This window comes from Leopardus geoffroyi, chromosome E3 (assembly GCF_018350155.1).
Source record: "Leopardus geoffroyi isolate Oge1 chromosome E3, O.geoffroyi_Oge1_pat1.0, whole genome shotgun sequence".
Classification (NCBI taxonomy): domain Eukaryota; kingdom Metazoa; phylum Chordata; class Mammalia; order Carnivora; family Felidae; genus Leopardus; species Leopardus geoffroyi.
Genome location: NC_059340.1, coordinates 4,087,446 through 4,114,761, shown reverse-complemented (window position 1 = coordinate 4,114,761; position 27,316 = coordinate 4,087,446). Strand labels below are relative to the sequence as shown.

General features: G+C 59.1%; 1 protein-coding gene across 6 annotated transcripts in view; it reads left to right on the top strand.

The window, feature by feature from the left end:
• FBXL18 (F-box and leucine rich repeat protein 18) overlaps positions 1-27,316 on the top strand; it is an 80,162-nt gene that overhangs the window by 17,047 nt on the left and 35,799 nt on the right. For 2 of the 6 annotated variants that reach the window (XR_006708472.1, XM_045462438.1), the window contains exon 4: positions 5,975-6,193. Coding sequence is in view for 3 of the 6 variants with exons in the window: in XM_045462438.1 (XP_045318394.1) it covers positions 5,975-6,193 (219 nt within the window). In the remaining 3 variants the exon portion in view is untranslated. Of the gene's footprint in view, positions 1-5,974; positions 6,196-12,572; positions 12,886-22,048; positions 26,716-27,316 lie in introns of those variants that run through there. The other 4 variants (XR_006708471.1, XM_045462437.1, XM_045462439.1 and 1 more) reach the window with 4 other exon arrangements.

Below are 27,316 nucleotides of genomic sequence, written 5' to 3'. Positions count from 1 at the left end.
AGAAGAATAGGGGTGCTTGGGTGGCTCAGTCGGTTGAGCGTCCTACTGTCCATTTCGGCTCTGGTCATGATCCCAGGGTTGTGGGATTGAGCCCTGAATCAGGCTCGAAGCTGAGTGTGGAGCCTGCTTCGGATTCTCTCTCTCTCTCTCTCTCTCTCTCTCTGTCCCTCTCCCCTGCTTGCGTGTGCACACACTTCCTCTCTCTCCCTCCATCTCTCTCTCTCTCTCTCTCTCTCTCAAATTGAAAAGAAAAAAATTTTAAATATTTAAAAAAGAATAATTTGCCTTTGAAAGGTAGAATGAAATAGTGTTTTTAGACTTTTTTTCAAGAAAAGTCAACTTTTCAGAAAATTCACACTTATAACCGGGATGACATTCGCTTTCCGTCTGGGCCCTGCATGACTTTGGCTGTTACTTTGGCCTTCCTTTGGGTAAATGAGGACTGCACACAGCCACCATTGCTTCTCGGAGAGGCACTGCTCTCTGCTCACGGCTCTTGGAGTCCTTTCCTTACCGATGAAATTCGTTCAGTGGGTCTGGGGGTGGGGGGAGGCCCGTGTTCACATCTCTGCCAAGGGGCGCCTGCTGACATCAGACCTCTGATGGCTGTGGCTGAGCCGGGGGGTCCTTTCTCTAGCATTGGAGCCCAGAACAGCCCTGCCAGGGGCTCCCTCCTGCCACACACCGAGTGCCGCTCTTCTCTTCCCTCACACGTCCTGAGTCTCCACTGCTGATGGGGAGTGAACGTGAGACTTCTTGTGATCGTACTCTAGAAGGACCCAGTGTCCTCCGCACAATGTTAGTGTCAGGAGCTTAGTAGCATTTCTACTCGTATACATTTTTTTGTTTTTTTTAAAGTAATCTCCACCCCCAGTGTGGGGCTCAAACTTGTGACCTGGAGATCAAGAGTCAGAAGCTGGGGGCGCCTGGGGGCTCAGTCGGTTGAGCATCTGATCTGACTTCGGCTCAGGTCATGATGTCACGGTTTGTGGGTTCAAGCCCCATGTCAGGCTCTGTGCTGACAGCTTGGAGCCTGCTTCAGATCCTGTCTCTCTCTCTCTCTCTCTCTCTCTCTCTCTCTGCCCCTCCCCCTCTTGTGCATGCACTCTCTCTCTTTTCTCTCTCTCAAAAAAAATAAGTAAATAAGATGTTTATTCATTTTTGAGAGAGAGAGAGAGTCAACGTGCCAGCGGGGCAGGAGGAGAGAGAAAGGGAGACACAGAATCCTAAGCAGGCTCCATCCAGGCTCTGAGCTGTCAGGACAGAGCCCGACACAGGGCTCGAACCCACAAGCCGTGAGATCATGACCTGAGCCGAAGTCAGACACTTAACTGATTGAGCCACTCAGGCACCCCAGTGTTTATTTTTGAGAGTGGGGGAAGGTCAGAGAGAGGGAGACAGGGAATCCCAACCAGGCTTTTTGCTGTGAGCACAGAGCCCCACCTGGGGCTCGAACCCACCATCGGTGAGATCATGACCTGAGCCGAAGTCGGATGCTTAACCGACTGAGCTCTCCAGGCACCCATAAATATAAAATAAAATTAAAAACCTGTCTCATGAACCACATTTCAGTGAGTGGTGGCTCCCCTACTGCACAGCTCAGGTTAGAACATTCCATTGTTGGGGGATATTCTGTCGGGTGGCTGCTGTAAATAGCTGGGATTGCTCTTTTTTTCCTCAAAGACCCCTTTTTGAAAACCTCTCTCCTTTTGTCCTGGAACTTGGTAGTGTCCCCAGGTGTCGGGGTGATGGGGACCTAGTGCATGACCAGTTGGGTCTTTTTAGGCTTTGAGAACTGGGGAGCGCCCATCCACTGCCCTACACCCAGTCCTGGTTGGATCAGCCGTTCTGAAGGTGTTGCGTTCAGAGCATTTCGGGTCTCCCTCCACGTGGGGGCTTGGACGGGGACACTCTGTCCCCAGAGCAGACCCACTGCCTTGTTGGGATGGGGGTGGGCGTTTCTTGCTCATCCTGGAAACGTCTCCTTTTATTATGAGCGTCCACGACTGCTTACCACCTTGTCGGCAGTGTCCCAGGAGGTCACCAACCTGGCCGGGAGGTCTCTGTGGATCCTGCATAGGGATGGAGGTCTTGCCTGCAGCCGCTGGTGGAGGGGGGGAATGCGGGGGTGGGGGGGGATCTGTGTCTGCCCCAGGCAGGGCCATGACTCAGACAGACTTTCCCGGGTCTGACCTGGGGTTTCTGCGAGGAGTTTTTGCGCGGTGCCCGGGCCCTGGGAGGAGCTGCTAGGTGGATTAGCGTGGCTGGCCTTGGGGACACTTAGGGGGTCCTAGGGAGAGGGACAGTGGCACCCAGTGCATGCACAGCAGTGTCCTCTCAGTGGAGGCTGCAGCCCGGCCGGGCGCGGTCCTGCACTTGGTGTCTGGGGCCTGGCTGCCCGCGGGGGCCGGCTGAGTCTCTCCCGCCATCTGTCTCGAGTCCGTCAGTGGCCTTGGAGGCTCCCGGAGAAAGGACTTTGCCTGCTGCCGGGTGGCCGCCCTTGTACAGTGTCCTGTTGTCAGTCATCCGGTTTAGATGGAGGCGACCCAAAGACCGATGAAGCCTGGTAGGGGCGGGGAAGCACCTTCCTGACAAATCTTCTCCTCTGCCCCTTTACCCCCCCCCCCCCCCCCCCGTGTTCGGGAGGCAGCGGGTTTCAGCTGCCTGTGGGCCTCCGCTGTCTGCCGGGCCCCCCCGTGGGCTGCGGTTCCCCACGCACGGGCCCAGATCCGCATCATCCATCCAGGCCCCCCGCTGGCCACGGCCACTGCCCTGCTGCCCGGGCCTCCACGAGCTTCTTCCCCGTGTGCTGCCACAGCCTTGGAGCCGCTCTGGCCAGGTGACCTGTGACACCCCCCATGGCAGCCGGAGTGAGCTGCTTTTTGTTCTTTTTTACTCCCCTGCCCCTCAGAGCAAGCTGTTTATTTATTTAATTAAAAAAAATTTTTTTGACGTTTATTTATTTTTGAGAGAGCGTGAGTGGCAAAATGGCAGAAGAGAGAGGGAGACAGAATCTGAAGCAGGCTGCAGGCTCTGAGCTGTCAGCACAGAGCCCGACGCGGGGCTTGAACTCATGGACCGTGAGATCATGACCTGAGCCGAAGTTGGATGCTTAACCGGCTGAGCCACCCAGGCGCCCGTATTTTAAATGCTTATTTATTTTGGGGGGGGGGCAGAAAGAGGGGGACAGAGGCTCCGAGCAAGCTTTTTAAGGGCATCAAGTGGAAAAAAAAAATAAAAGCATCAAGTGATGACTGTGTGTATCTAAGATGGACGGAAGTCCTGCTGAAGGCAGTGACATAAGGAAGTTTCTGGAGCCGAGCTCTGCTCTCCAGGGATAATCCTTACGTTTTTCTCTGGGAAGGTCTTACACAGGGGGACGCACGTTGGTCTCTGCTCACGCGGTTGTCTTGGGCGTGTGTGTAACTGACCAGGGAGGTATCTGTGAGTTAGGGTCCTGGGGCTCCCCTCACAAACCGCCACAGCACAAGCGGATTCACGCACAGGTTTTTTTTTTTTTTAATTTTTAAAAAAATGCTTATTTTTGAGAGAGAGACAGAGTGTGAGCAGGAGAGGGGCAGAGAGAGAGGGAGACACAGAATCCGAAGCAGGCTCCAGGCTCTGAGCAAGCAGTCAGCACAAAGCCCGATGTGGGGCTCGAACCCACGAACCGTGAGATCATGACCGGAGTCAAAGTCGGATGCCCAACCGACTGAGCCACCCGAGCGCCCTGGATTCACGTACAGTTCTGAGAGCCAGAGGTTTGAGCTGCAGGCGTCAGCAGGGCTGGTTCCTCCTAGAGGCTCTGATGGAGCCCCTGTGCCAGGCATGTCCCCTGGCTTCGAGAGGCGGTCGCTGGCAGTGCTTGGCAGTCCTTGGCTTGTGGCCGTGTCACTCCAGTCCCCGCCTGCGGTCACATGGCGCTCTCCCTGGGTGTCCCTGCGTTGCTGTGCCTCTGCATGGCCTTCTTGTAAGGAACTGGCCACTGGATTACAGCCCCCCCAGTCTAGCACGACCTCATCCTAACGAAGTCCCACCTGCAAAGACCCTGTTTCCAAGTAAGGTGCGTTCACGGGTGCCAGGGGCTAGGACAGCCACCTGTCTGTTGGGGGGGGACACAGCTCCCACCAGCTCCTCTCTTCCCATTCTCCTGGCTCTCGGCCCTCCTCCTGGCAGCCCCCGCAATCCTGTTAGCTTCCCCCGGCCCTCTGCTCTTTCTCCGACTTGCATTCCGGACGGCTCCCTTGGCCTGCGGCCTGGCATCCTGCCGCACATCTGGGCATCTGCTGGTTCTGCAGCCGTGTTCCCAGCTGGTGCTGAACTGCCCTGTCCATTGTCCTCAGCACCTCCAACCGTGTGTCCCCACCACATCGCTCTGTCTGCCCTCTAGGCTTTCCGGCTGGTGTGCAGAAGGGTCTGGAAGGCTCTGGAACATTGTCCTCCACACCACTTTCCTGTTCTCATCCCTGTGGCTGGAGGCTCCGGCACTCCTTCCTGCCTGTGCCAAGGCCCTGTCCGACAGCCAGTGTGTCTTGTCTTGCCTTTCCTTCCCTTCCCCTCCCCCTCCCCCTCCCCTCCCCTCCCCCTCCCCTCCCCCTCCCCCTCCCCTTCCTTCCTTCCTTCCTTCCTTCCTAATGTTTATTTTTATTAAAAAAATATTTTTTAACGTTTATTTTTTGAGAAAGAGATAGAGCATGAGCGGGGGAGGGGCAGAGAGAGAGGGAGAAACAATCGGAAGCAGGCTCCAGGCTCCGAGCTGGCAGCACGGGGCCCGACACGGGGCTCGAACCCACGAACCATGAGATCACGACCTGAGCCGAAGTCGGACACTTAACTGACTGAGCCACCCAGGCGCCCCTACTTCTTTTAAATTTTATTTATTTTGAAAAATTTTTTTTTTCAACGTTTATTTATTTTTGGGACAGAGAGAGACAGAGCATGAACGGGGTGGGGCAGAGAGAGAGGGAGACACAGAATCGGAAACAGGCTCCGGGCTCTGAGCCATCAGCCCAGAGCCCGACGCGGGGCTCGAACTCACGGACCGCGAGATCGTGACCTGGCTGAAGTCGGACGCTTAACCGACTGCGCCACCCAGGCGCCCCTAAATTTTATTTATTTTGAAAGAAGGAGAGAGAGAGAACGAGAATCTCAAGTGGGCTCTGCGCTCAGTGCAGAGCCCAGTGTGGGACCTCAACTTACAAACTGCGAGATCACTGCCTGAGCCAGAATTGAGAGTTGGGTGCTCAACCGACGGAGCCACTCTGGCACCCCTCTGTTCGTCCGTCTTTCCAAAGCAGGTGGCACCTGGTACACCTCCCATCTGTCGTGGTTGTCTGTGGCCGAGGTCCCGGTTTTGTAGATTGGCTCTTCTTTGCCTTCAGCCCCTATCTACGGGGGGACCTGCCCGGTGTCGCCTCCCCTTCTGTGGCGGGAGGACTGGGGACCTGCCTGGTGTCGCCTCTCCTTCCGTGGCAGGAGGACTGGGGATCTGTCGCCTTTCCTTCCATGGCCGGAGTGGCCCCAGCCTCCAGATCCCCTCCACTGCCCTCAGCCTGTCGTTGTGTGTCACAGGAGGGCAGCAGTGTGTGGCTGGGATCCCATGTAAGCGTGGCTCCCCGCCCCCTGCCCGACAGGTCAGCGTTTGAGGCGGGTGGGGTGCCGAGCGGTCAGCCCGGCCAGCATGCGGGTCTCCAGGCTCCGGGCAGTGGCCGGCTGGGGTCTGTACGGTGGCTCGCCCGTCGTGTCAGGCCTCCAGGGTCTGCCCCCAACTCGGGATCAGCTGGGAAGGCCCTGGGGTCTGTGTCTCCTCCCGATGCCCCGGGGGACTGTGGCGTAGACAGGCGTGGGGACAGCTGGTCTGGGTCTGGCTCCCAGAGACCCGCTTGGCCCCCCGCGAGAGGCTCCCGCTCCCCCCCCCCCCCCACGCGGGGGGTCCGGCAGCATCGTGGGCTCACACCGCCCTCTCTCCCCGCAGGCTGGAGCAGCCCTACTTCAGCGCCAACGCCCAGTTCTTCCAGGCGCTGAGCCAGTGCTCCGCGCTGCAGCGCCTCTGCCTGGTGTCCCGCAGCGGCACCCTCCAGCCCGAGGCCGTGCTGGCCTTCATGGCGCGCTGCCTGCACGTCGTCGTGTGTCACATGTTCACCGGGGAGTCCCTGGCCACCTGCAAGAGCCTGCAGCAGTCCCTGCTCCGGAGGTGAGTGGGCGCGGGGGTGGGGTGGGGGGCGCGCCGGTGACGCGGCTCCTCCCGAGGGCTTGGCGCAGAGGCGGCCGCTTCCTGGGTCGAGAGGGCGCCCGCGGAGGTGGTGTGAGGACGAAGGCCAGCTCCCTTTCGCGGCGGCGCCTCACCTCCCGGGCGCTCCCGCTGCCCCACGGTCGAGTTCCACGTAGCCGAACTGCAGAGTGTTCCCCCCCGCCCCCCTCCCCCGCCAAGCGCACACGTCCCCACGGTGCGGTCGTCCAGATGAGGAGTGACCCTTAGGATTTCCTCAGTGCCTGCCCTGGTCCTTTCCCGTCCCGGGGTTTGATTCAGAGCCCTCGTCACAGCGGTAGTCACGTCGTCTTAGCCTTCGGCCCGTGACAGCCCTCGGTCTCTCCTGGTCTCTCGTGACCTTGACGCTTTGTGCAGAGCACGGGCCAGGTGTTTGGTAGGATGTCCGTCGTCACCCACGGTGACGCCGTGTCCTCGGTGTGGTGTGCCAGGGACACAGGGTGCTGTCACGTCTTCTCATTGGTGTCTGCGGGTCCCTCGGCTGTAAAGTCTCGTTATTCCCTTTCGAATGAAGAAGGATCTCGTGGGGAGATGCTTACAGAGTCTGCAGATACCCTGGTTCTCGTCGGAGTCTTGCCCGCTCATCTTGGCATCCACCGATGGATCTTTCTAGTGACAGTTGCTTTACTTTGACGTCTGGCTGTGATGGTTGTCTGTCTCCTTCATTCCTCCCGCATTTGTTAACGGAGCTGTGCTCTGAGAAGGAACCTGTCCCCTCTCCGCATTCACTTACTTCCTCAGCATCTACTTGTATCAGCATGGACTGGTGGGTACTCGTTTCATTCAGTGGGCTTTTGTCACGCTCACACCGTTCATGGGTTGCACAGATCGTTCCAGATTGGGCCGTGGGCGTGTTCTTTCAGATTGGGTCCTGTGCCCCCTTCGACGTGCCCCTTCCTTTTCTGAGCTTTTCCTTCCTTTCTTCCTTTTCCTTACTTTTCTGTCACTACAAGATATTCCAGGCCCAGCCCTGGAATCCACCATTTCCTCATGGAGCCTGGCTCCTTTTATTAGAGGCTGGAATTAGAAACCAAGGCCGGGTGTGGGGTATGCTCACTGCTGCTGGGGTGTCACCGCCTCCAGGCCCCCTTATGGACGCAGTAGGAAATTGAGGTGTGTATGTTCTGTTTTGTTTTGTTTTACTTTGTTTTAATTTTTTTAAATGTTTATTCTTGAGGGAGAGAGAGAGCACCTGCACACGTGAGAGCAGGGGAGGGGCAGAGAGAGAGGGAGACACAGAATCTGAAGCAGGTTCCGGGCTCTGAGCTGTCAGCACAGAGCCCGATGCGGGGCTCGAACTCACAAACTGTGAGATCATGACCTGAGCCGAAGTCGGTCGCTTAACCGACCGAGCCACCCAGGCACCCCTACATGTTTTTTTTTTTTTTAATGTTTATTTATTTATTTTAGGAGAGAGAGTGGGTATGCCCCTGTGCATGTCGGGGAGGGGCCGAGAGAGAGAGAGAATCTCAAGCAGGCTTCGCACTGTCAGTGCAGAACCTGGCTTGGGCTTCGTGTCATGAACCACAAGATGATGACCTGAGCCGAAACCAAGACTTGGACACTCAACTGACGGAGCCACTCAGACGCCCCGATGTGTGTATGTCTTTCACACATCCATATTTGTGTGTCCCCGTCGCCCGTTTGCATCCACATCAAAGACAGGTTCATACTGACGCGTCTCGTCCAGCCCAGCAGCCCAGGGTTCCCGTTCCCGCAGGCTCCTCTTCCTTCCTCATGACCTCTCTCCCTGTCGTTGAACAGTCTGAGTGTCACCATCCACAGGGTGTTTGCTGGTTCGCTCCGCCCTCGGGCGCACACCTAAGGCAGTTTGGGAATCGCCAGCCCACCGCCTGGAGCCTGGAGGATAATCTGTATTCACGCTCTTGGCCTCCCCCCGCGGTCCCTGCTTTCCGGAGTTACTCAGGGTTGTTCTTTGCACCCCACCCCTTCAGTGTGCTCACGTCACTTGTTTGTCATGCAGTCAGGGTCCTTCATCGCTGTGTCATGTAGCATTTTGCCTTCGCACCGCGTCCTGGTAGGTTTTATCTGTCCCGTGTTTCCGTACGTGAAGCCAAGCCTTGCTGTGGCGCTCAGAGTCAGGGCTCTATCAGACGGCGGCCTCGGAGAAGCGCCGCCCCACGCCCCTTCCCTCCGCCTCGCTATCACCCCATCCCCCCCTTAGACAACTGGTCTTGTCAGTTCTCAGTGATTCGTTCTGTGTTTTCTTTTTTCACAAATGAACAGATACACAGTGTTTTCTCCTGTGCGCTTTCTGATATGTGCTTTGCTTTTTTGCTTAATAACTCGTATGTTGGATTTCAGGTCATACGGCCCTGCATTCTTTTTCGTCGTGAGATGTATATACATAGCACAGTCTACCGTTTCAACTGTTTTTAAAGTTTATTTATTTTGAGAGAGACAGAGACAGGGTGAACCGGGGAAGGACAGAGAGAGAGAATCCCAGGCAGCCTCCGTGCTGCCATTGCAGAGCCAGATGCTGGGCTCGAACTCACGAAACCATGAGATCATGACCTGAGCTGAAATCAAAAATCAGATGCCCAACCGACTGAGCCACCTAGGGCCACCACCCCTCACCCCCCCACCAAAAACAGTTAGGGGGCATCTGGTGGCTCAGTTGGGTGCGTGTCCAACTCTTGATTTAGGCTCAGGTCGTGATCCCGATCCCAGGGTTGTGGGATTGAGCCCCGTGTCGGCTTCCCCACTGAGTGTGGACCCTGCTTAAGATTCTCTCTCTCCCTCTTTAAAAAAACAAAACAAGGGGCGCCTGGGTGGCGCAGTCGGTTAAGCATCCGACTTCAGCCAGGTCACGATCTCGCGGTCCGGGAGTTCGAGCCCCGCGTCGGGCTCTGGGCTGATGGCTCAGAGCCTGGAGCCTGTTTCCGATTCTGTGTCTCCCTCTCTCTCTGCCCCTCCCCCGTTCATGCTCTGTCTCTCTCTGTCCCAAAAATAAATAAACGTTGAAAAAAAAAAAAAATTAAAAAAACAAAACAAAAGTGATGACAGTTTTAACTGGTTGTAAGTGTCCCATCCGGTGGCGTCGAGCGGGTCCACATTGTTGTGTGATCACCAGCCTCCGTCCTCGGACTTTTCACCTTCCGAAAACGGAGGCCCTGTCTCCAGAAACACTAACCTCCCGGCCCCTGGCTCCCACCCTCTCCCTGTCTTGGAGTCTGACCACTCCGGTGACCTCACCCAATTGGAACCACGCAGTATTTGTCGTTTTAGGTCTGGCCTTTTCTGCATTCCCTTTGGAATTTACTTTAAGAGTCTTAAAACACAGAGATAAAAGATAATCGTGCATCGATTGAAACAAAGCTCCCTTGACTTGTTGCACCTGCCGGTGTGAGTTTGGTTTCCAAGTCCCAGGAGTACATCCCCAAGTACATCCCCTGAGAAGCATGGGGTTTTGTTTCTGTGTGTTTGTAACGTCCATAAATGCCTGATACTGGCACGTGGCTATGCAGCCTGTGTTTTTCCACCGCGGATTTGAGGTCTGCCGCTCTTCATCAGTGCTAGTTCGTTCCTGCCACGTGCTATGCGCAGTAACCCTTCAAATGGATTTGTCACGTTTTAGGTTTCTGTTCTGCTGATGGATGTTCGGGCTGTTTTCCTGTGTTTCCTCTATCCCGGTGAACGTCCCTGCGCAGCTACCAGATTCCCAGATGTGACACTATCAGACACCAAAATCGGGGCACCCGGGGTGGCTCCGTCGGTCAAGCATCTGACTTTGGCTCAGGTCATGATCTCGCGGTCCGCGAGTTCCACCCCGCGTCGGGCTCTGTGCTGGCAGCTCGGAGCCTGGAGCCTGCTTCGGATTCTGTGTCTCCCTCTCTCTCTGCCCCTCCCCCGCTCACTCTCTGTCTCCGCAAGATGAATAAACGTTAAAAAAATTTTTTTTTTAAAAAGAAAATGGCAAAATGCTCTCCAAAGAGATTCTCCCAAGCCCTGCTTCCCCTGGCGGAGTGTGAGAGAGTTCCTGCCCTACATCCGTGCCCCACCCCTTGATATCGTCGGGCTTTGGGCTTGTCCTGGTCTCCTGGGTGAGGAGGGCCCTCCTGCTGTCCAAGCTTGTGTCTCGTCTGTTCCCAGCAAGCGTCGTCTGACGTGTTCATCACCAGGCTCTCTCCTGGTCTGTGATCAGCTCCGCAGACGCCTTACTTCTCTGTCGGCCTTGGCTTTGGGTGGTGGTGTGTTGGCTGGTGAGAGGCTGGGCCGTGCCCGGAGCCCGTGGGCCCACCGTATCGGGTCCTCCTCCTGGTTCCTGCTGTGTCCGTCGTCGCTTCAGGTTGCTGCCGTGCACCTGAACGGCCGCCTCCACTGCCTCTCTTACACCCGGGGCTTCCTCTCGCACTCGCCGCCCGTCCCGTTCCCCTTCTGGAGAACCCAGGTATCAAAGCCGGCTGGTTTGTCTGCAAAGTAGAGCCACATGGGCTTTGAGTGGCAGCCACGGGGAGCCTCCCTGGGGACTGCACTTGCCAACCTGAGTCCTGCGTGTGCTGGAGGCTCAAAGACCTCCTGGAAACGCTGATCGCACTGGGGTGTTGCGTTAACTAAGCAGGTGGCCCGATACCTTCGGCCAAGTGAGCGTCGATGCCCCTCCAGCAGGCAACGGTGAGCGTGGGTTAGCCTGACACTTGGCCAAGCAGTTGAGTGAGGCCGTGCTCCTCGGCTCCCCTGCGGTCGAGTGCCCCACACTGCACAGCCTCCCTGGGTCCACTCCAGACTCCAGAGCACTCCCCGTGCAGTGCTCCGCAGATCCCCGGTCCCTCCGGGCTGGGCTGGGCCGTGCTGTGTGAGGACGGTGACTGTCGAGTGAAGACTTGGGGATTCCTGAGCTTCCGGCACGTGCTGGGGAGTTTGAGTGAGGGGTCCAAGTCTCGACTAATGACCAGAGTTGCTCAATATCAGATCAGTCGCCTCCGTCTTAGGCTGACCCAGGACAGCTTATCAGGTGGAAACCAGCATGGGGGCTGACGGGCACCGTCTCTGCAGCCAGCGCCAGGAGAAATTCTCAATCGGCAATCCTTACCTTTCCCTCTGTGCTGAAGTCCTCGGAGATGCAAAGGTCATCAGCTCCTGAACCATGAGACCATGACCTGAGCCGAAATCCAGAGTCGGATGCTTAACCCACTGAGCCCCCCAGGCGCCCCTTGAAGCCTTTTTTATACACGTTACCATCTTGGCTGCTTGTAAGTGTAGAGGCATACCTCCCTTTATCGTGCTTTGCGCGCCGGTCCTGTGTTTCGTTTTGTTTTACAGATGGGAGGTTTGTGGCAGTTCTGCATCAAGCAAGTCTGTTAGTGTCATTTTTCCAACAGCTTTTGCTCACTGCGTGTCTCTGTGTCACATTTTGGTAGTTCTTCCAGCATTTCAAACGTTTTCTTTGTTATTAAATTTGTTACGGTGACCCGTGATCGTGTGATCGTGAAAACTAACCCGCTTACCCAGCTCCCCTGGAACCTCTATTCGACTTTCTATTTCTTTTTCTTTCTTTCTTTTTTTTTTTTTTTTAATTTATTTATCTTGAGAGAGAGAGAGTGCAGGAAGGGGCAGAGAGAGGTGGGGGAGAGAGAATCCCAGGCAGGCTCCACGCTGTCAAGCACAGACAGAACCTGATACGGGGCTTGAACTTACACACCGTGAGACGGTGACCTGAGTCAAAATCAAGAGTCAGTCGCTTAACTGACTGAGCCACCCAGACGCCCCCTTAATTTTATTTTTTAGCAACCTTTACACCCAACTTGGGGCTCAAACTCATGACCCTAAGATCAAGAGTCGCACCTTCCACTGACTCAGCCAGCCAGGCGCCCCAGTGCCAAGATCTTTCAACTCTTAAATTTTTTGTCTCTTTGCACTTCATTTAGACTTTGAAGCAGTAGGTTCTGGGACAGTTGTGAGTCAAGGCAGTAGAGTTCAAACACTTCCTGCTCCTCGAGGGGCAGCGCTCTGCCCCCCTCGCCCTGCACTGGGGCGTCTTTAGAAGCCGTGCACCCCCTCACCTTCAGTGCCCTGCAGACCAGGGCCCCCGTCTTCCTCTCAAGAGTGTGGCATTCCTGGAGGCGGAGCTAGAACTTAGATAAGCTCCCAGAATTTGAACAAGTCGGGAGGAATGCTTCCTGGAGAGAACTTGACCCGAGTGAGCAGGTTGTTTGCGCAGCGGCCATTTAGAGTCCTCTCGTGAGGAAGTGCGCGGCGTCCCTGAAAGAGAGCTGAGTGTGGACGCTTGGGGTCAGCACGCCGAGAGGGTCGCTTCCTCCACCAGTTTTGTGTCCCGGGGATCGGGGGGAGCTGACAGGGAGGAGGCCACCGATGTTAACAAAATGCCAAAGACAGCCATCGGCAGGGGGGTCTCCAGAATTTCCGGTGACCTTGACGGACAGACTTCACGTCCGTCTTTGCAGTTTGCTGCTGAACTGCTCAGGAGAAATCCTAGCTGAGGTTTTCCCTTCCCTGGTTATGGAAATAGTATGTTAATACTCCTCTAAAAATTTGGACCATGCGTCAAGCTGCTTTTCAGTGAGAGCTCCCCATGGTTCCACCAACCAGAGGTCATCACGGCCGGCCGACCCGGGGTGGAGTTATCATATGGTGTGTACTCTGATTTTTTTTTTTTTTTTTCTGATTTTATTTTTAAGTGTTCTCTACCTCCAGCGTGGGGCTCGAACTCACAACCACAAGATCAAGATTCGCAGGCTCTATGGACTGAGCCAGCCTGGTGCCCCTACTCTGATTTTTAAAAATGTGACACATTGTAGATGGTTTTTATGTCGATAAATCTGCACATGATTGTTATCATTTCCTAATTTTTTGTAGTGTTTACTTTTGCAAGAGAGACAGATTGCAAGCAGGGGAGGGGCAGAGAGAGAGGGAGACACAGAATCCGAGGCAGGCTCCAGGCTCCGACCTGTCAGCACAGAGCCCGACGCGGGGCTCGAACTCACAAATGGTGAGGTCATGACCTGAGCTGAAGTCGGATGCTTCACTGACTGAGCCACCCGGCTGCCTCTCTGCACACGATTACTTTTCATTCTGTTTTGTGTCCGTTATATGGGTGGGTCGCGGTCTCTGGTCTGGCCGTAGCTCACTCTGTGTACCACTGACTCCCCTTCACCTTCGCTTTAGGAGTCTTCCGGCTCTGGAGCCCGTGTCGGCGAGGGCAGCTCACCGTCGCGTGTCCACGCCTCAGTATGCTTGTTGGGTGGGATGGAGTCAATGCTGTTGGTGTGCCCGGGATCCGGGGGGCTGAGTCGGGTGCAGGCTGTGCAGCCCAGGCGCTGTGGGCTTTGGGAGGGACCGCAGCTGTCTGGGGAGTGGGGTGCGCGGCTGCCCCACCCTGTGCTGTCCCCACGCACCTGCTGTCCGTGCAGGCGAAGGCCGCTTTTCTCTGGTGCACGATGGAGACGCTGCTGGGCCGGCTCTGCCCTTTTGGCCGCGGGGAAGAGTTGCCAGTCCTGTGTCCCCCTCGCCGACTTGCTGTAGGTCACCGCGTTCCCGGGGGCTCTGGCTTCGGGGAGCTGGCACCTCCCCGCCGGACGTGTCCTGCCAGAGGAGCTGGGACTGGCCCGTCCGCTCCCGCCCGTTGCCGAAAGCCGCGGCTCGGAGAACCCTGTGGGGTTCTGCCTCTCTCCCCGCTGAAGGGTAGCTTCCCGCAGAGACGGGGACCAGCTTTCCTTGTACACACGGGAGCCTTCTCAGAAACTGAGAACATCGGAGGCCACCACACCGTTCAGAAGCCCGTGCTCGTGACAAGAGAGCGTCTGAACGTCTCCCTCCCCATGTGGGTGTCCTTGGCCGACAAAGGTAATTTGTCATTCTGATCCTCAGGATCCTTCTCAGCACAGTGCTCCGGGCCGCTGTGCTCTTGGCACGAAGATGCCAGTCCCTGCTCTCAGCTTCTCTTTCTCACTCTCGGTTCTTTTCTCGAGGTCCCTGTCTGCAGCCTGCTCGCCTCCTGGTGGCCTGGTCAAGGGCATCCCTCCCCCGGCCTCTCGGACCGCGCCCACCTGCCGCTTTCTTACGGGGCATAGCACTCCCAGTTATGTTCTTTGCAGCCCCTGCAGTTGATGAGGTCTGAGGCCCGGTGTGCTCTGTTTTCCGCGCCCGGACCACGAGCCGGGTGCAGGGCTGGGCTCCCTGATGGCCCCAGCGGGCACCGATCACGGCCGACGCTTGGGGCGTGGCGTCCGAGAGCAGACCTGAGGTTGGCCTTGGTTAAACGGACATTCTGGGCGGAGGCCGCACCCGTCTCTCTGTCCCCGCGTCCCAGCACTTGGCACAGGCCCGGGCCATGGCCGGGTCCCCCGCGTGCCTAGTGCCACCTCGGGGGAATTAAGGGCCCGTTCCGGCCTGCGGTGCCTGGAGCCCTCGCGTCTCCAGCGAACCTCCTTGGAGCCTCTGCTCCGGGCCCCTGCCTCGATGCTGGGGGCTGTGCCAACGCTGTGTATCGTTGCCTCTTACTCAAGCCTCACGGAAATCCTCTGAGATACGGGCCATTAGTCCCGGTGTACAGATGGGGAAACTGAGGGCTCTCAGAGTCAGGTGAGGAGTGCGGCCTGGACTCCAGCATGGGGAGGATGGGAGGTCGTGTCCAGAGGGGAGAAGGGTTAGGGCCTTGCCGGGTGCTGTGTGGGCTCTCCAGAGCCACGTGGGCATTTCACCCTGAGCCCGCAAGCCCTGAGGGAGGCTCACAGGTCTGAAGAATCTTCTGTGCTTGCCAGAGCTGCACCCACGTCCAGGTTCTACCGGAAGCCTTTCTCTGGCCGTGCTGCAGGGGGCAGGGCCGAGATGCAGCCCGACGGGAGAGGTGCTGGCCCGCCTCTGCGCGGGTGTCCCGGTGGCCTCTGCGCTTGTCTGTGGCGCGGCCCCTGCTGTGGGTCTGGGCCAGCACAGGGAGGCTCCGGCAGTCGGGCCGCACACGGGTGACCTGCTGGCCTTTCCAGTCGCGTGGGACCCTGGGCCGCGGGGCCCCTTGCGGCCTTGCTGCCAGAGCAGGGGCCCAGCTGCTTTTCTGCAATGTCGCCAGCAGATGGCGCCGTGGCTCACAGTAACCAGAAGGTTCCTGACCCGGCCCTTGGTTTCTGGCCTCCAGGCCTACGTTCCACCAGGGAAAAGGGAAAGGCTGGGATTTGTCGTCACTTTTCTGCTGCCTTTCTTTTCTCTTATCTCCTTCCCTGCCTCAGGCTCAGGGAATTGTGGAGCCAGCAGGGGGGCGCACTTGGCCCTGGGCTGCCCTGCCACTCCCTGCCCGGTTTCTCCCCGTGACTCAGCTGTGACTCAGCCACAGGGCTGCTGTCACATCTGCGGTCCTGTCACTGGGCGAGGGGCTCCTCTCTTCGGGGTCGGCACTTTCCCTCTGGTTTGTGTGTCTGATCTCCATGTGTCTCACAGATCCCGTCGTGGTGCCCTTTGTGGGGGTGGCATCGGGACTTGGGCTTGGAGCCCAGCCCTGCCTCTCAGGCTGCCTCAGTTTCCTCAGTTGGGAGGCGGGTTTGTGACCGTACCAGACACAGTCACAACGGCGGTGGCGATGTGTGTGCCACACCAAGCGCAGCGTCCTGACAGGCATCTGTTCTCTCTTATTTTCTGTTCTTTGCTCTTTCAAGTTTGAAACGCTAAACACTCGGGCCTTTCTCTGACCTCTGTGGCGTCCGCCCCTCTGGGTTTGGGGGGCTTCTTCTGCACCTTCCCCCACTTTGGGTCCTCTGGTGTTCCCATCGTCGGGTCTGGGTTTAGAGCTCGGACGGTGCCGTGGGGCAGCGACGCCTGTGGGCCCGGGGCTCTCGGGGCCCCTCCGGGGAGCGGGATGAAGCTTTCCCGCCTGCCGCCCTCCTCCCACCACGGGCACACCCCGGCTTCACGGGGTCGGCTGTTTGCCCCCAATTCCCTCCTGGCCTCAGACACCTTGCCTGTCGGTTCCGTTTGCTGTCTCTCCTAGAGACCCGGAGTCCTGTCCCCGCCAGGTTAGTAGCGCCCGGCTGCCCCTCTGTCTGGGCCCCGGTCAGCCTGGTGAGGAGCCGGGCGGCGCGGCCCTTCCCCCGTGGCGGGACTGTCCTTTGACTTTTCAGGTCTGAGCCGCACACCAAGCCACAGCTCTGCTGTCCGCTGTCCCCTGGCCTCGTACCGGGTGGGGAGGGCTCCTTCCAGGGGGCTGTCAGCTTTTCTGGTTTTCTTTGACTCTGCCCTTCCTGGAAGCTTCCTGCGAGGCCTCGTGGCCCCCGGGGGGTGGGCGAGGGCCGTGTCAGCCCTCCAGTGTTCTTGGCGTCCCATACAGAGTGACGGCAGCTTGCTTTAGTCTGTGTGGCATCCTGCTGAGCTCAGCCCTACCTTGTGCCCTCAGATCCCATCAGCTGGGCTCACGCTGTGGCCTCTTCACTTACTGGCTCTGTGACTTCAAGTCACTCTTCTGTCTGAGCTGAGTTTCCGGTCTAAAATACCGTCTCACCGACTCTGTGCCCGCCCTGGTGAATGTTACATGGGCGGCGGCCGGACCTTCTGCTCTGCAGATGGGGCAGCCCGGCTCCGTGAGGTTGGGGACTGTCCCGGTCATCCTGAGAGTCAGGGGCCCTCTGCTGCTCACATGATCCCCCGCGTGCCCTGTCTCCGTGGCAGGGGCACTCAGGGAAGCAAGACAGCGGGGCAGAAGGGGCTTGTGCCCTCAGGCGTCACCTGTCTGTTGCTAGAGGTGTCTGATGTGAGGACGTGCTGGTTCTGAGACTCAGCCGGGTACTTTCCAGAAGGTGGTGGCGTTCCAGGCGCCAGTGCCCCGGGGGCCACGCCCATCCCTGGTCTTTCCAGGCCGCGCGCGTGTTTACTTGTCACTGACCTCTGTCGTTTGTCATCCTGAGGGGTCTCGAGCCAGAGTGGGGCAGCCTCCTTTTTCAGGAATGTCGGGAACCCCGACCCCGGGCAGGGGCAGGCGATGTCCTCCGCCCCCCCTGAGCCTCTGCGCCTCGGATCGGACATTCCACGAGACGGGGTCACGTCTCTGCCTGCGAGGCCTGTGTGGAAATTCCTTCCCCCAGGTGTCCTGGAGAGTCTTGTGCTGGCGAGGAATGTGGGCCTGTGAGGTCGGCAGGCGGTTCGCTGCAAGTTCCTAGCCGCCCGAGCCGGAGGGACGTTCCCCGACCCTGCCCCGAGCCCGTGAGCTCCTTCCCGGCTGGTGCTGGGCCCTGGGGGCCGGGCCGCCCGCACCCCTGTGCCACGGGGCTCCGTCTGCATTTGTGTTCTGGAAACGTGTTTAGAAACGAGTAAAGTTTACAGATGGAGCGATCAATTGTTCGAGTCTGGGGAACCTTGGGAGCGTTAGAATTGAAAGTGGATTTTAAAATTCAGAATTAGCGCTGTTTTGCAACCTTAATTGCTGGTAAAGGGGCAGTTGAGCTCCACCGTGAATGGCGTTGCCTCACTACGGTTTCCAGGCAGGTTTCTGGGAGGATTTCGTCATTCCCACCTGGAATGCCGATCCGCATGTGACCCGGAAAAGGACCAGGCCAGCAGGGCTTTGCTTCTCGGGCTCAGCCGGGGGGAGCCCTTGGCCTTGCCTCACAGCTAGGAGGCTGGTGAGTTCTGGCTCCGTTTGTGGGGGAGGCCCAAGGGGCTGGATCTGGGAGCGGGCAGGCCTTGGGCCAGGTGCCGTGGGACCCGCTGTAGCTGCCGGCCGGCGTGGGGTGGAGAGCCACGTCAGGGGCCAGACTGGAGCCCCACGCTGCCGATCAGTGTAGAAGATGGTTCAGTGATTAAAATCTCCCGTGGTCCACGTTGTCCAGGCCACCCGAGTGGCGGCACGAGGCCCAGTACCCCATAGCGGGCTGTGGCTGCACCGGCTGGTGGGCAGGAGACCGGAAAGGTCTAGTCTCTCCTGGGGTACTCCGTGGCCACGAGGGGAGGACCCGCAGGCAGAACCCGGGCCACTCCGAGGTTGGCGCTGGGCATCTGTGGGATCGTCCAGGAGCTCGGCAGTGTGCCCGTACTGCTCCCTAGAGCAGCGTCTCAGTTCTGTGGACTCTGACAAAAGTCCCTTCTCTCCTCCCTGTTGCAGGTTTCACTAATTTTTGCCGTCTGTCTTCGTGCTTCTTGAAGACTGTTATTACCATATGGGTGGCTTCTCCGATCTATCTTCCCACTTTGGCTTTTCTAGAAGACCTTCACCTTGGGGGGAAGAGGCTGTGAGTCTCAATGTTGCTTCTAGTTTCTCTGCAAAGAAGCACACCCGGCGGGTGTTTCGAAGCTGATAGAACCAGTTCTGCCTCCAGGCTGCATCCGGCCTGCTCCTCCAGGAGCCCTTCCCGCCTCCGTGGCACATGCAGGCCGTGAGGTCCCAGGGTCCCTCCCTCACTCTGGAGTCGGGCCCAGAGCCGGTTCCAGCGTGGTCACTGTGCAGAGCCCCTGGGTTGTCTGCTCGTGCTGGTGATGAGCACGGAGTCCAGGCCCGTTCTGTCCGCTTCTCCGAAAGGGCCGCGGGCCGATGCGTAGTGGGCTCACAGGACGAAGGTGCCCTAGCTGATTGGGGAGCCCCCAGCTGTTCTCCACCTTGATCGTGCTGGAACAGTGTTCTCCTGACCCCCTGAGGGTGGGTGGGTCAGCCTGCGGGCTCCTCACCGTGGCCCTCACTGCTGTCTGAGGTCGTTACAGCCTTGTCCTTTGAGGTGTAAAAGTGTTCATACATTTTGACCCAGTAACCCTGTTTCTGGGATTTATTCTGAGGAAACAATTCAAAACACAGAGATAATTGTACCACGTTAGCTGACGTTTATCAACACGGTAGTAAGAGGAAAGGCCCCTGCGTGTGTGCACCTGGGCGATGCCCGCCGGCGTGCTGGGCGCCCGTCTCCGTCAGGCCAGAGTGCACACGGTCCCGCTGCTGTGGCCGTGCCGTGTCCTTGTTGAACATAAAGATGTCAAGGACTGGAACAAGCACAACAAACCTGACCCAGGTCATGTACGTTTTGCCGTGTCCCCTAAGCCACGTCTAGAACGAGCACATTCAGGACGACAGCAAGACGCACGTGAGGTGGCGAGGCGGGCGGCTGGCCCGGCCGAGGCGGTGCCCGGGCCTCTGCGCTCTCCTGTACGGTTTCTGTCGTATTTTCTCTTTAAACAGAGCAGTGGTTTAGAAGTGAAACATTTCTTCTGCTTCGAGAGCGTGCAGAGAAGGCATTTTGGGTCCTGAGCCTTTTGGGTGGCTGAAGGCGCCGTTTAAATACTCCTGGTGTGTGTGCAACAGCCTCAGGTAGAATTTTTCTTTCCTTCCAGCCACTCTAAATGGTGGAGAGTAAATATAGTTTACCTTTCCTAAAGCATCGTCCTCCGGCCCTCCAGGAAGGGCAGGCTTTCTGCCCCATCCACCGTGACCCCTGGTTCTCCTGCTTCTTGTGGGGTCCCCTCCCTGCCTCTGCTGTCACTTGTCACTGCTCCTGGTGGGAGCCCGGCGGCCGAGCTCACAGGTGCCGGCGTTAGGACACGTGAGCAGGCCTCCCTCCGCGTGTGGGTCCCTCTGTTCCTCGGTGAGGTTTCCGCTAGTGCAGCTCCGGGAAGGCCAGGGCACCTGCCTTGTGATCTGCCCGATGCCTGTCCCGGGCTGGCGTTGCCTCCCAGGACAGCACGGGGCGTAGCCGGGCCTGAGGACCGCGACCGGAGACCTCCTCAGGGTACCTCAGGGTGACACCTGGGGGCAAGCCCATTGACCTTCGGGGGCTGGCTCTCGCCCTCCGTGACTCAGGACCAGAAGCTCGGCCTTGGGCCTTTATGGTTAGCAACGCAACTGGCCCTGAGCAGGGGAGAGGTTCTGAGGGGTGACCTGTCCTCCATAGTGTGGCTTCTGAACGCGGGTAGCCAGAAGTTTTAATTCACTGGATCTGTTTACTTGAATTTCAAACTATATTTGCATCATGCAAAAGAACATTGTAGCACGTAAGCAAGTTATGTGGCAGGGTACAGGGAGCAGAACGGATCACACAAGCCCCCCCGCCACCCCTGCCCTATCAAGGACTTGCCTTCACCCGTGGGGCCCCCTCCACCCCCAAAGGCAGCCCCAGCCCTGCCCTTGGACGCGAGTGATTGCCGTCTTCCCACTTGTCACCACGTCTTCGCTCTGGGCGAGGCCCGCGTGCTGTGTGATGTCCAGTAGTGTCCCAGGCCGGGCTGGCCAGCGGGGGCAATGCCCTGAAGGGGCCCTGAGGCTGTGGCTGAAAAAGCACGGGCTTCTTGAGGCCCAGGGAGGGGCTTTGCAGAGACCGCGACTGTGGGTGTGCTCCCGGAGCTCTGTCCAAGTCCACGTGAATCCAGGTGTGAACTGAGAGAGGGAAGGCCGTGGGGTTCAGTTGTGGTGGTAGCACGTCTGCCCGTGGCCCCGGGGACCTTCTGTGTGCGGCCCCAAGTGCTGCTGGGCCCGGCCACCTGGGCGGCCACCCGGAGCAAAGCCGGGCAGGCAGCTGCATTCCTGTCCTGGCTCTGGGTGAGAAATTAATCCCCCGTTAGCATCCTGACAGCAGCTTGTGAAGAGCCTGGGGTGACGCTGCCTCGGGAAGGCAGGCTGGCGGCAGGGGAGTCTTTGCAGGCACATCCCACATCCGAGGATATTTTGTTTCAAGTCAGTTGCGCGGCGGGTTTGCAGGCAAGGACTTGCCTTGAGGTTCACGGTCACAGACACCGTTGCCCGCGAGCAGGCCACTGAATGCGGAACTGGGAGGCATTTTCTTGGCATCTTTATTGCCAAAGCATCCAGCTTTATGAGTACCTTTCTGGCATTTACTTTCCATGTGTCGTAAATCCATCACTGTGTCCACTGGGGACCCCAGGGAGGGCTGGGGCCGCGGTTTCCTGGTCCCTTTCAGCAGTCCCGGGGCTGTAGGGGAGTTGCCTTTGTTTTGCCAGATGCCCAGGTTCCCTGTCCTGTGGGCACCTTTGCATCTCTTGCCCCTTGAGACCCGTGGGACGGGCCTTTCTTCCAGAACCAGAGTCGCTCTGGGGTCTGGAGGTCTTTTGTCTCACTCCGTAGGGACCAGCGTGTTGCCTTTCTGGGGCTTCTGCAGCCACTTGTGTTTTGTCTCTTGGCCACTGTGCGGAGTGGGCGGGTACCAACAGGGACTTTGCTCTAAGTAGGGAGGGAGGGGCCCCACGGCCAGGGTGATGGGGGCTGGTCACCCCGCTGGCTGTCCACGCGGGGCCCCGGGGAGGGTGACCCGAGACTTTCCGTGGCAATTGGATGCTTCCTGTGTGCTGTGGGCAGGGCAGACTGCCCCCCTCTGTGGGGTGGGGAGGGTGGGGAGGAAATCTGACCCCCCTTAGTCATGACTTCAGGTGAGGGCTTGTGGCTCCCAGCAGCAGGGCCGGGCAGAGGGCCGCCTCATCTGACTTGGGGGGTTCTGTGCCCACAGGGTGGCCTGTGGGCAGGCAGGTTTGGCTGCCATTTCTTTCTCCACCCCCTGCGGGTGTTGTCCTGGCCAGGCGTGGCTTCTGCAGCTCCCAGGAGCCCCCACTGTGTAGGAATGCGATGGCCTGTTCCGACAGGCCGCTCTCCTGGTCCCTCCCCTGGCAGGAGAATGGGTGTCTGGGTGTCTCCTGTGAACCCCACAGAAGTGCCACCACCCTAAGTCGGTGGCTTTCCCTCTGGCTGCCCCCCGCCCCGCTGCTCCCGGAGGCCCATTTCTGCTGGTGGGTGGGCTGGCTCAGCCCTGCGCCTTCCCCCTGCAGCCCTGCGCCTTGCCCCCGCGGCGCCCACCTCCACAGGGCCCCGCTAACGGCTTGCCTCTGGTTCAGTTTCCAGGCTGAGCGGCCCGCGCTGAATGTCGTCATCTTCCCTCTGCTCCACGAGGGCCTGACCAATGTCATCCGGGACGTCCCCATGGTGCACCTGGATGAGATCACCTTATTTAAAAGCAGAGTGGCCGAGGAGCCACCGAACTTGTGGTGGTGACAGGTTCAGCTCGCACTGGCCGAAGCTGCTTCCGTCAGCCAAGCCTCTCGCCTGCCGCTGTCGCCTCTGTCCGTCTCCTGGGCCAGGAAGCGGGACTGCCCCGAGTGGGCACGTGGCCTCGCCGCTCCTGCCCACCGCCTGCCCCTGCCGGACGCCAGGGCCTTTTGGGTCACAAGACGAAGAAAGCCCCCTCCGCCCAGCCGTCCTGTGCACCCACCACCCCCAGGCCCCCCCCGGGGCTTCCTCTCGCTTTCTCTTGGCCCTCACTGAATCATGGGTTCAGATCCGTGAGGAGGATGAGAAGGAAGACCCGGCTGCCGGGGCGACCTGCAGGGCCCCACGTGGGTGTTGACCTGAGACCCGCGTCCATCACGGGGCGCCGGCTCCTGGGGGCCCTGATGAGGCCCCCAGGGCTGCCCCCACTGCTACTTCAGCCCTCCAGAGCGTCCGTCTGTGCGTGTGTTCCTGGCCACCTGCCGTCAGGCTCTGTGGAGGGGCGGCGCGGGTGCCTGTGAGGGTGACTCGGCTTACCCTGTGACACGACGAAGCTGCTGGTAACCGCGCTCTCCTTCCCTCGGGCCAGCTGGGAGCTCACAGGTTTTGTGGCTGCACGTTTGGGCTTCTTTTTCCCAGTAAGACACGTTTTAACCCAGTAATGTCCCCAGTATGTTTCCAGGCAGACGGCGTCAGCCAAGTTCAGGGCCGCTGGCTGGGCAGGGCCCCCCGGGGCTGGGATTGCGGGGTACGGCCTGGGGTCTGGCCTGCCATACGGCCGTCATGACATTCGGCTTTAAAACCTGCAGCCCCCTTGAAGCCCCGTGTTTCTGGGAACGTACAGATACACCTGACTTCATTAAAGCAACCTGAAATATTAAAAGTTAGGAAGGACATTTAAGGCCAGAGGAGGGATCAAATTACCCCGTTTCATATAGCTTTATTTAGCACTTTAAAAAATTCAGTGCAGCTATTCCAAAAGTGGGGAGCGACTGCCCAGCGTCCAGGGCCTCGCTCCCTGTGTGGAGCCCACTGCCTCTGCCTTCTCGACTGCAAGACTCCCCCGGAGCCGTCGGCCCCTCATCCGGGAGCTTCTGAGGGGCTATGGTTGGTTTCCTTTTACCCAGAGAGTCCGGCCCCACTGCCCTTGGCGATGCTCCTGGAGACTTGGGGGGGATGCCGGGCACCTTCCAGCCAGGGGCAGGCCAGTCTGTGGAGGCGGCCTTGTGCTCTGGGCCAGGGGCACAGAACCCACCGGGCCCTGCTCATGCTGCCGGGGCCCATCCTGGCTGTCATCTGCTTTCCGGCCCCCAGCCCGGCCGTCTTCCCGCTTGGTTTCTGTGGTGACGGTCTCCCCCACTCCCCCGTTCTGTGTAGCGTGTCCTACAGTTGATCTACTAGAAGACCAGGTCCCTGGGCTTTTCATTCGCCTTTCCTTCCCTGGATTCGTGAGGGGCAAACGGTTCAGTAGCCTCCGACCCCGCCGGGCTGAGGGGCTGGAGGGGGCAGACAGCAGCTGCAGGAATCAAGCAGGCCTGGGGTCAGGGCCCTGGGAGAAACAGTCTGTCCACAGCCTCTGCCCATCCCAGCAACTTTGGTTGCTCTCCCCTCCCCTGTCTGAGTGGATGGGGTCTGCGTGGCTGGAGGGGGGTGGTTTGCACGCCCTTTCCTTGCCCCAGGCTGCAGCTGGCAGTTCTCTGCAGCCTGGCCAGAGGGACTGGTCTGCAGGCTGTCTGCAGGTGAATGCCCTGCAGCCTTCACCTTGGAGGTCCCGATGCAGTCTGAAAGCCATGCCTGGCCTTGCAGGCTGAGGGACAGACCGCCCTGGGCCCCGGAGAGACAGGGCTGAGGTCCCTAGGGGGCCACGTGGCCGTAGATGAGGGTCTGAGAGTTGGTGGGAGCACCTCCCCTCCCCAGTTTGGGGACATTTCTTTCAGGCGGTGCCTAGAGACCCGCAGGCAAGCGTGCTCAGTGCAGGAGTGTGTCTGGTCGAGGCCTGACCGCTAGGGAGGTGTGACCCGGGAGGGAGGTGGCCCAGGGCCCTGGGTGGCTCTGGGTGCCCTGGTCTCCTTCAGAGCAACCTGGGCTCAGGCTGGAGAACGCGCTTTGTCCAGAGGCTGCGATCGTGTGTTCACGCGCCGGCCTGGACGGCCGTTGTCCTGAGCAAGCAGTTTCAACCAGCGGCATTGCTTACGCCCACCGACAGGCTGGGAGGGGCCGTTCACCGGAGGCTGGGGCAAGAGCTGCCGTGGAAAACGGCCCCCAAACAGTAGACCTTGTATTGTTAGCGTCCCCCGTAACCGTTCTTCTACTTAGGGCGAGAATTTCGCTGCTTCGACACCCGAGACAGGATCCACCAGATGTTAATAATGTGCTTGTTCGCGCTAAGTGCCATTTTGGCAGCAGCGTTAATTGCAATTTATATTCTGCAGCATTTTATGCTGGGAAAAGAACCCACCCTAATGGTCCCCACTTGGCAGAACTGGGCTGTTAAGTGCGGACCATATGCTGCCTGCTGAGAGGGGCCTGGTCAGCACCGGTGGCTGCGTGTGCACGCGCACACGTGTCCATCTGTGCGCACACGCGTGAGTGTCGTCTGCCGTGTGCTCGCCTCTGCATGGGATCGAGTGTGCATGTGTGCACGTGTGCGCGTGAGTGTGTGTGGGTGTGAGAGAGAGAGAAAGTGGCCCGGGGACAAGGTGGGAATGACAGTGAGGGAGGAGAGATCGGGGCATTTATCCCTGTTGAAACAGAAGCCCCCTTGCCCTCCCACGGCCGCTCCTCCCTCCTGGGCCCAGCTCGCCCCTGGACCCGGCGGCTCACTCCTCTCGCTCCTCTCCTGGCCCGGCCGTGCTGCTCCCCGGGCCCTGACTTTGCTGCCACGCCACCAAAGCCCCTGGCCGGAGCGTCTGAAGGTGCTCCGGGGGTGGGGGGGGCGGGGGGAGGCATCCGGAGCGCCAGGAGAGCAGAGGCCCGCGGGCTCCCTTCCCTGCCATTGGCTTTTCATTGTCACATGCGAGTATTTTCATTTCCGAGCCCAAGGAGGCTGGACTGGGGACTCTTCACTCTGTCAAATGACTGGGGGGCAGACCTTATCCCTGCCTGGCAGCTACCCTTCTGAGGACCCAACGATTCACGGGTCTGGGCCCACGTGTCCACCAGGCTGGAGGGTGTGCTCTGCTCGGGCCGGCGACTGTGGCCCAGGATGGGACCTGGATGATGCCCCATGCACCTCGGGTGGCTCTGCAAGGCTGGGTGTTGGGGGCAATGCCCCCTCAACCACCTCTGCACGGGGACCCCCGGCTGTGGGCCATCGGACGGGAGGACGAACGTGGCGGGTTCTGGCCAGGAGAGCGGGCCCAGGGGAGCAGGGCCGCAGGAGCCGGAGGACCCGGATGTCTATGGGCCCACGAGGGTCTGAAACCAGCACGTGCCATCCTGATCATGCCAGCGGCCCTCCCGGAGTCTGTGCCAAGAAGGCAGTGACCCCGCGACCTCTCCCCACCTTGCAGGACGGGGACCCTGCCCTGTGGACCCACCCTCACGACCTCTGAGTGGCCCTGGGGCAGCGGGCAGCCTCCCGCTTCCTCTTGCCCTTGTTATTTGCTCCTTGGAGGTTTGAGAATTGCTGAGACTTTGTAAGAAGAAATACTGTGACGTGAGAAATCGGTGAGGCCAACGGTGGGAGATTTCGGCGGTTTCGGCCAGAAAACCTGAGGCAATGGAGATGTGGAAGGAGGACGGGCGCCCGAAGTTCTCGTGGCCTTGGCCCTGAACCTCCTCCCCTGCTTGGGCAGGAGGGGACGGGGTCACGTGGCAGGGGCTCGGTGCCCGTGCGGTGCTCGCCTGTCTTCTCCGTGTCGGGGGCGCAGAATTCTCACGGGGCAAGTAAATGTCTAAGGTCTCGGGTACAGGCCGGGTGGTGTCACCTGAATGTCTGCTTTCTGGAACTCTTCCAGAAACCACGGGAGTGTGGGGCGTTGCGTTGACGTCACAGGGTCCTCTCCGGGCCAGCCAGATGGGGAACGTGGGGGGCCCGGGGCTGCTTGTCGCTGTGAGGTCAGGGAGCCAAACTCACCACCTGGGAGGCTCAGTCTGCGCCAGAAGCTGCCAGACCCGACGAGGGAATAGTTTCCCGTGGAGTCCTAACAGTGTGAACTGGAGCGGGTGGGTGGGGGGCCACGTGACACCGTGGCGCAGGTGGGGTCTCCAGCGCTGGCACCAGCCGCCCCTCTGCCGGCCGACCACTGCCTGTCCCCGCGCGGCCGACCCGGAGCCGTTGAGCTCGGCACGTTTCCGAGGGGGTGTGGGGGGAGCTGGCAGGGGGTCTCACGGTATGTGGTGACCAGGTGCTAAGTGACCAAATATGTGTCACCTGCCTTTCCACACAGACCTCCTTATCCGTCTGGTGATGCCCACTCCTGAATTTTGTGTCCAAATGACATTTTGAATGGGTATTTTCATGTAAACTTGTGGCATGTGAAAAGTTTCAAATAAAGTGGACTTGATTTCGAAAGACGGGTGGCCATGCAGTCCTTCCGGGAGGGACCCTCCCCACCCCCGGGGGGCGGGGGGCACCAATCACCCACGGCTGTTCTGACGTTGGGGTGACCGGGACGGACACGTGAGACCTGGCGGAGGATCCGGAGGCTGCCCGGGGCTCCCCGGAGGAAGCTGCTGGGTCAGTTCACGCGTGCTGGGGAGGGAGGTGGCCAGGCAGGCAGGACACGGACACGGCGTGGCCTGAAGCCGCTCTCTGCTCCCCAGTGGTGGCTTGGGCTCTGGCAGTGCCTGGTGACTGCCTGCCATAGGTGTTATCCAGGGGCCGTGGGGACCATGTCCGTTTTGTTTATATTATATACGTGTGTGTGTATGTGTATGTTTTAAGTTTTAAAAATGCGTTTCCTTATCTTTTTTAAAAAGTTTTTTTAGTGTTTATTTTTGAGAGAGAGAGAGAGCGTGATCGAGGGAGGGGCAGAGAGAGAGGGAGACACAGAATCCGAAGCAGGCTCCCGGCTCCGAGCCGTCAGCACAGAGCCTGATGCGGGGCTCAGACTTAGAAGCGGTAAGATCATGACCTGAGCCGAAGTCAGAGGCTTAACCGACTGAGCCACCCA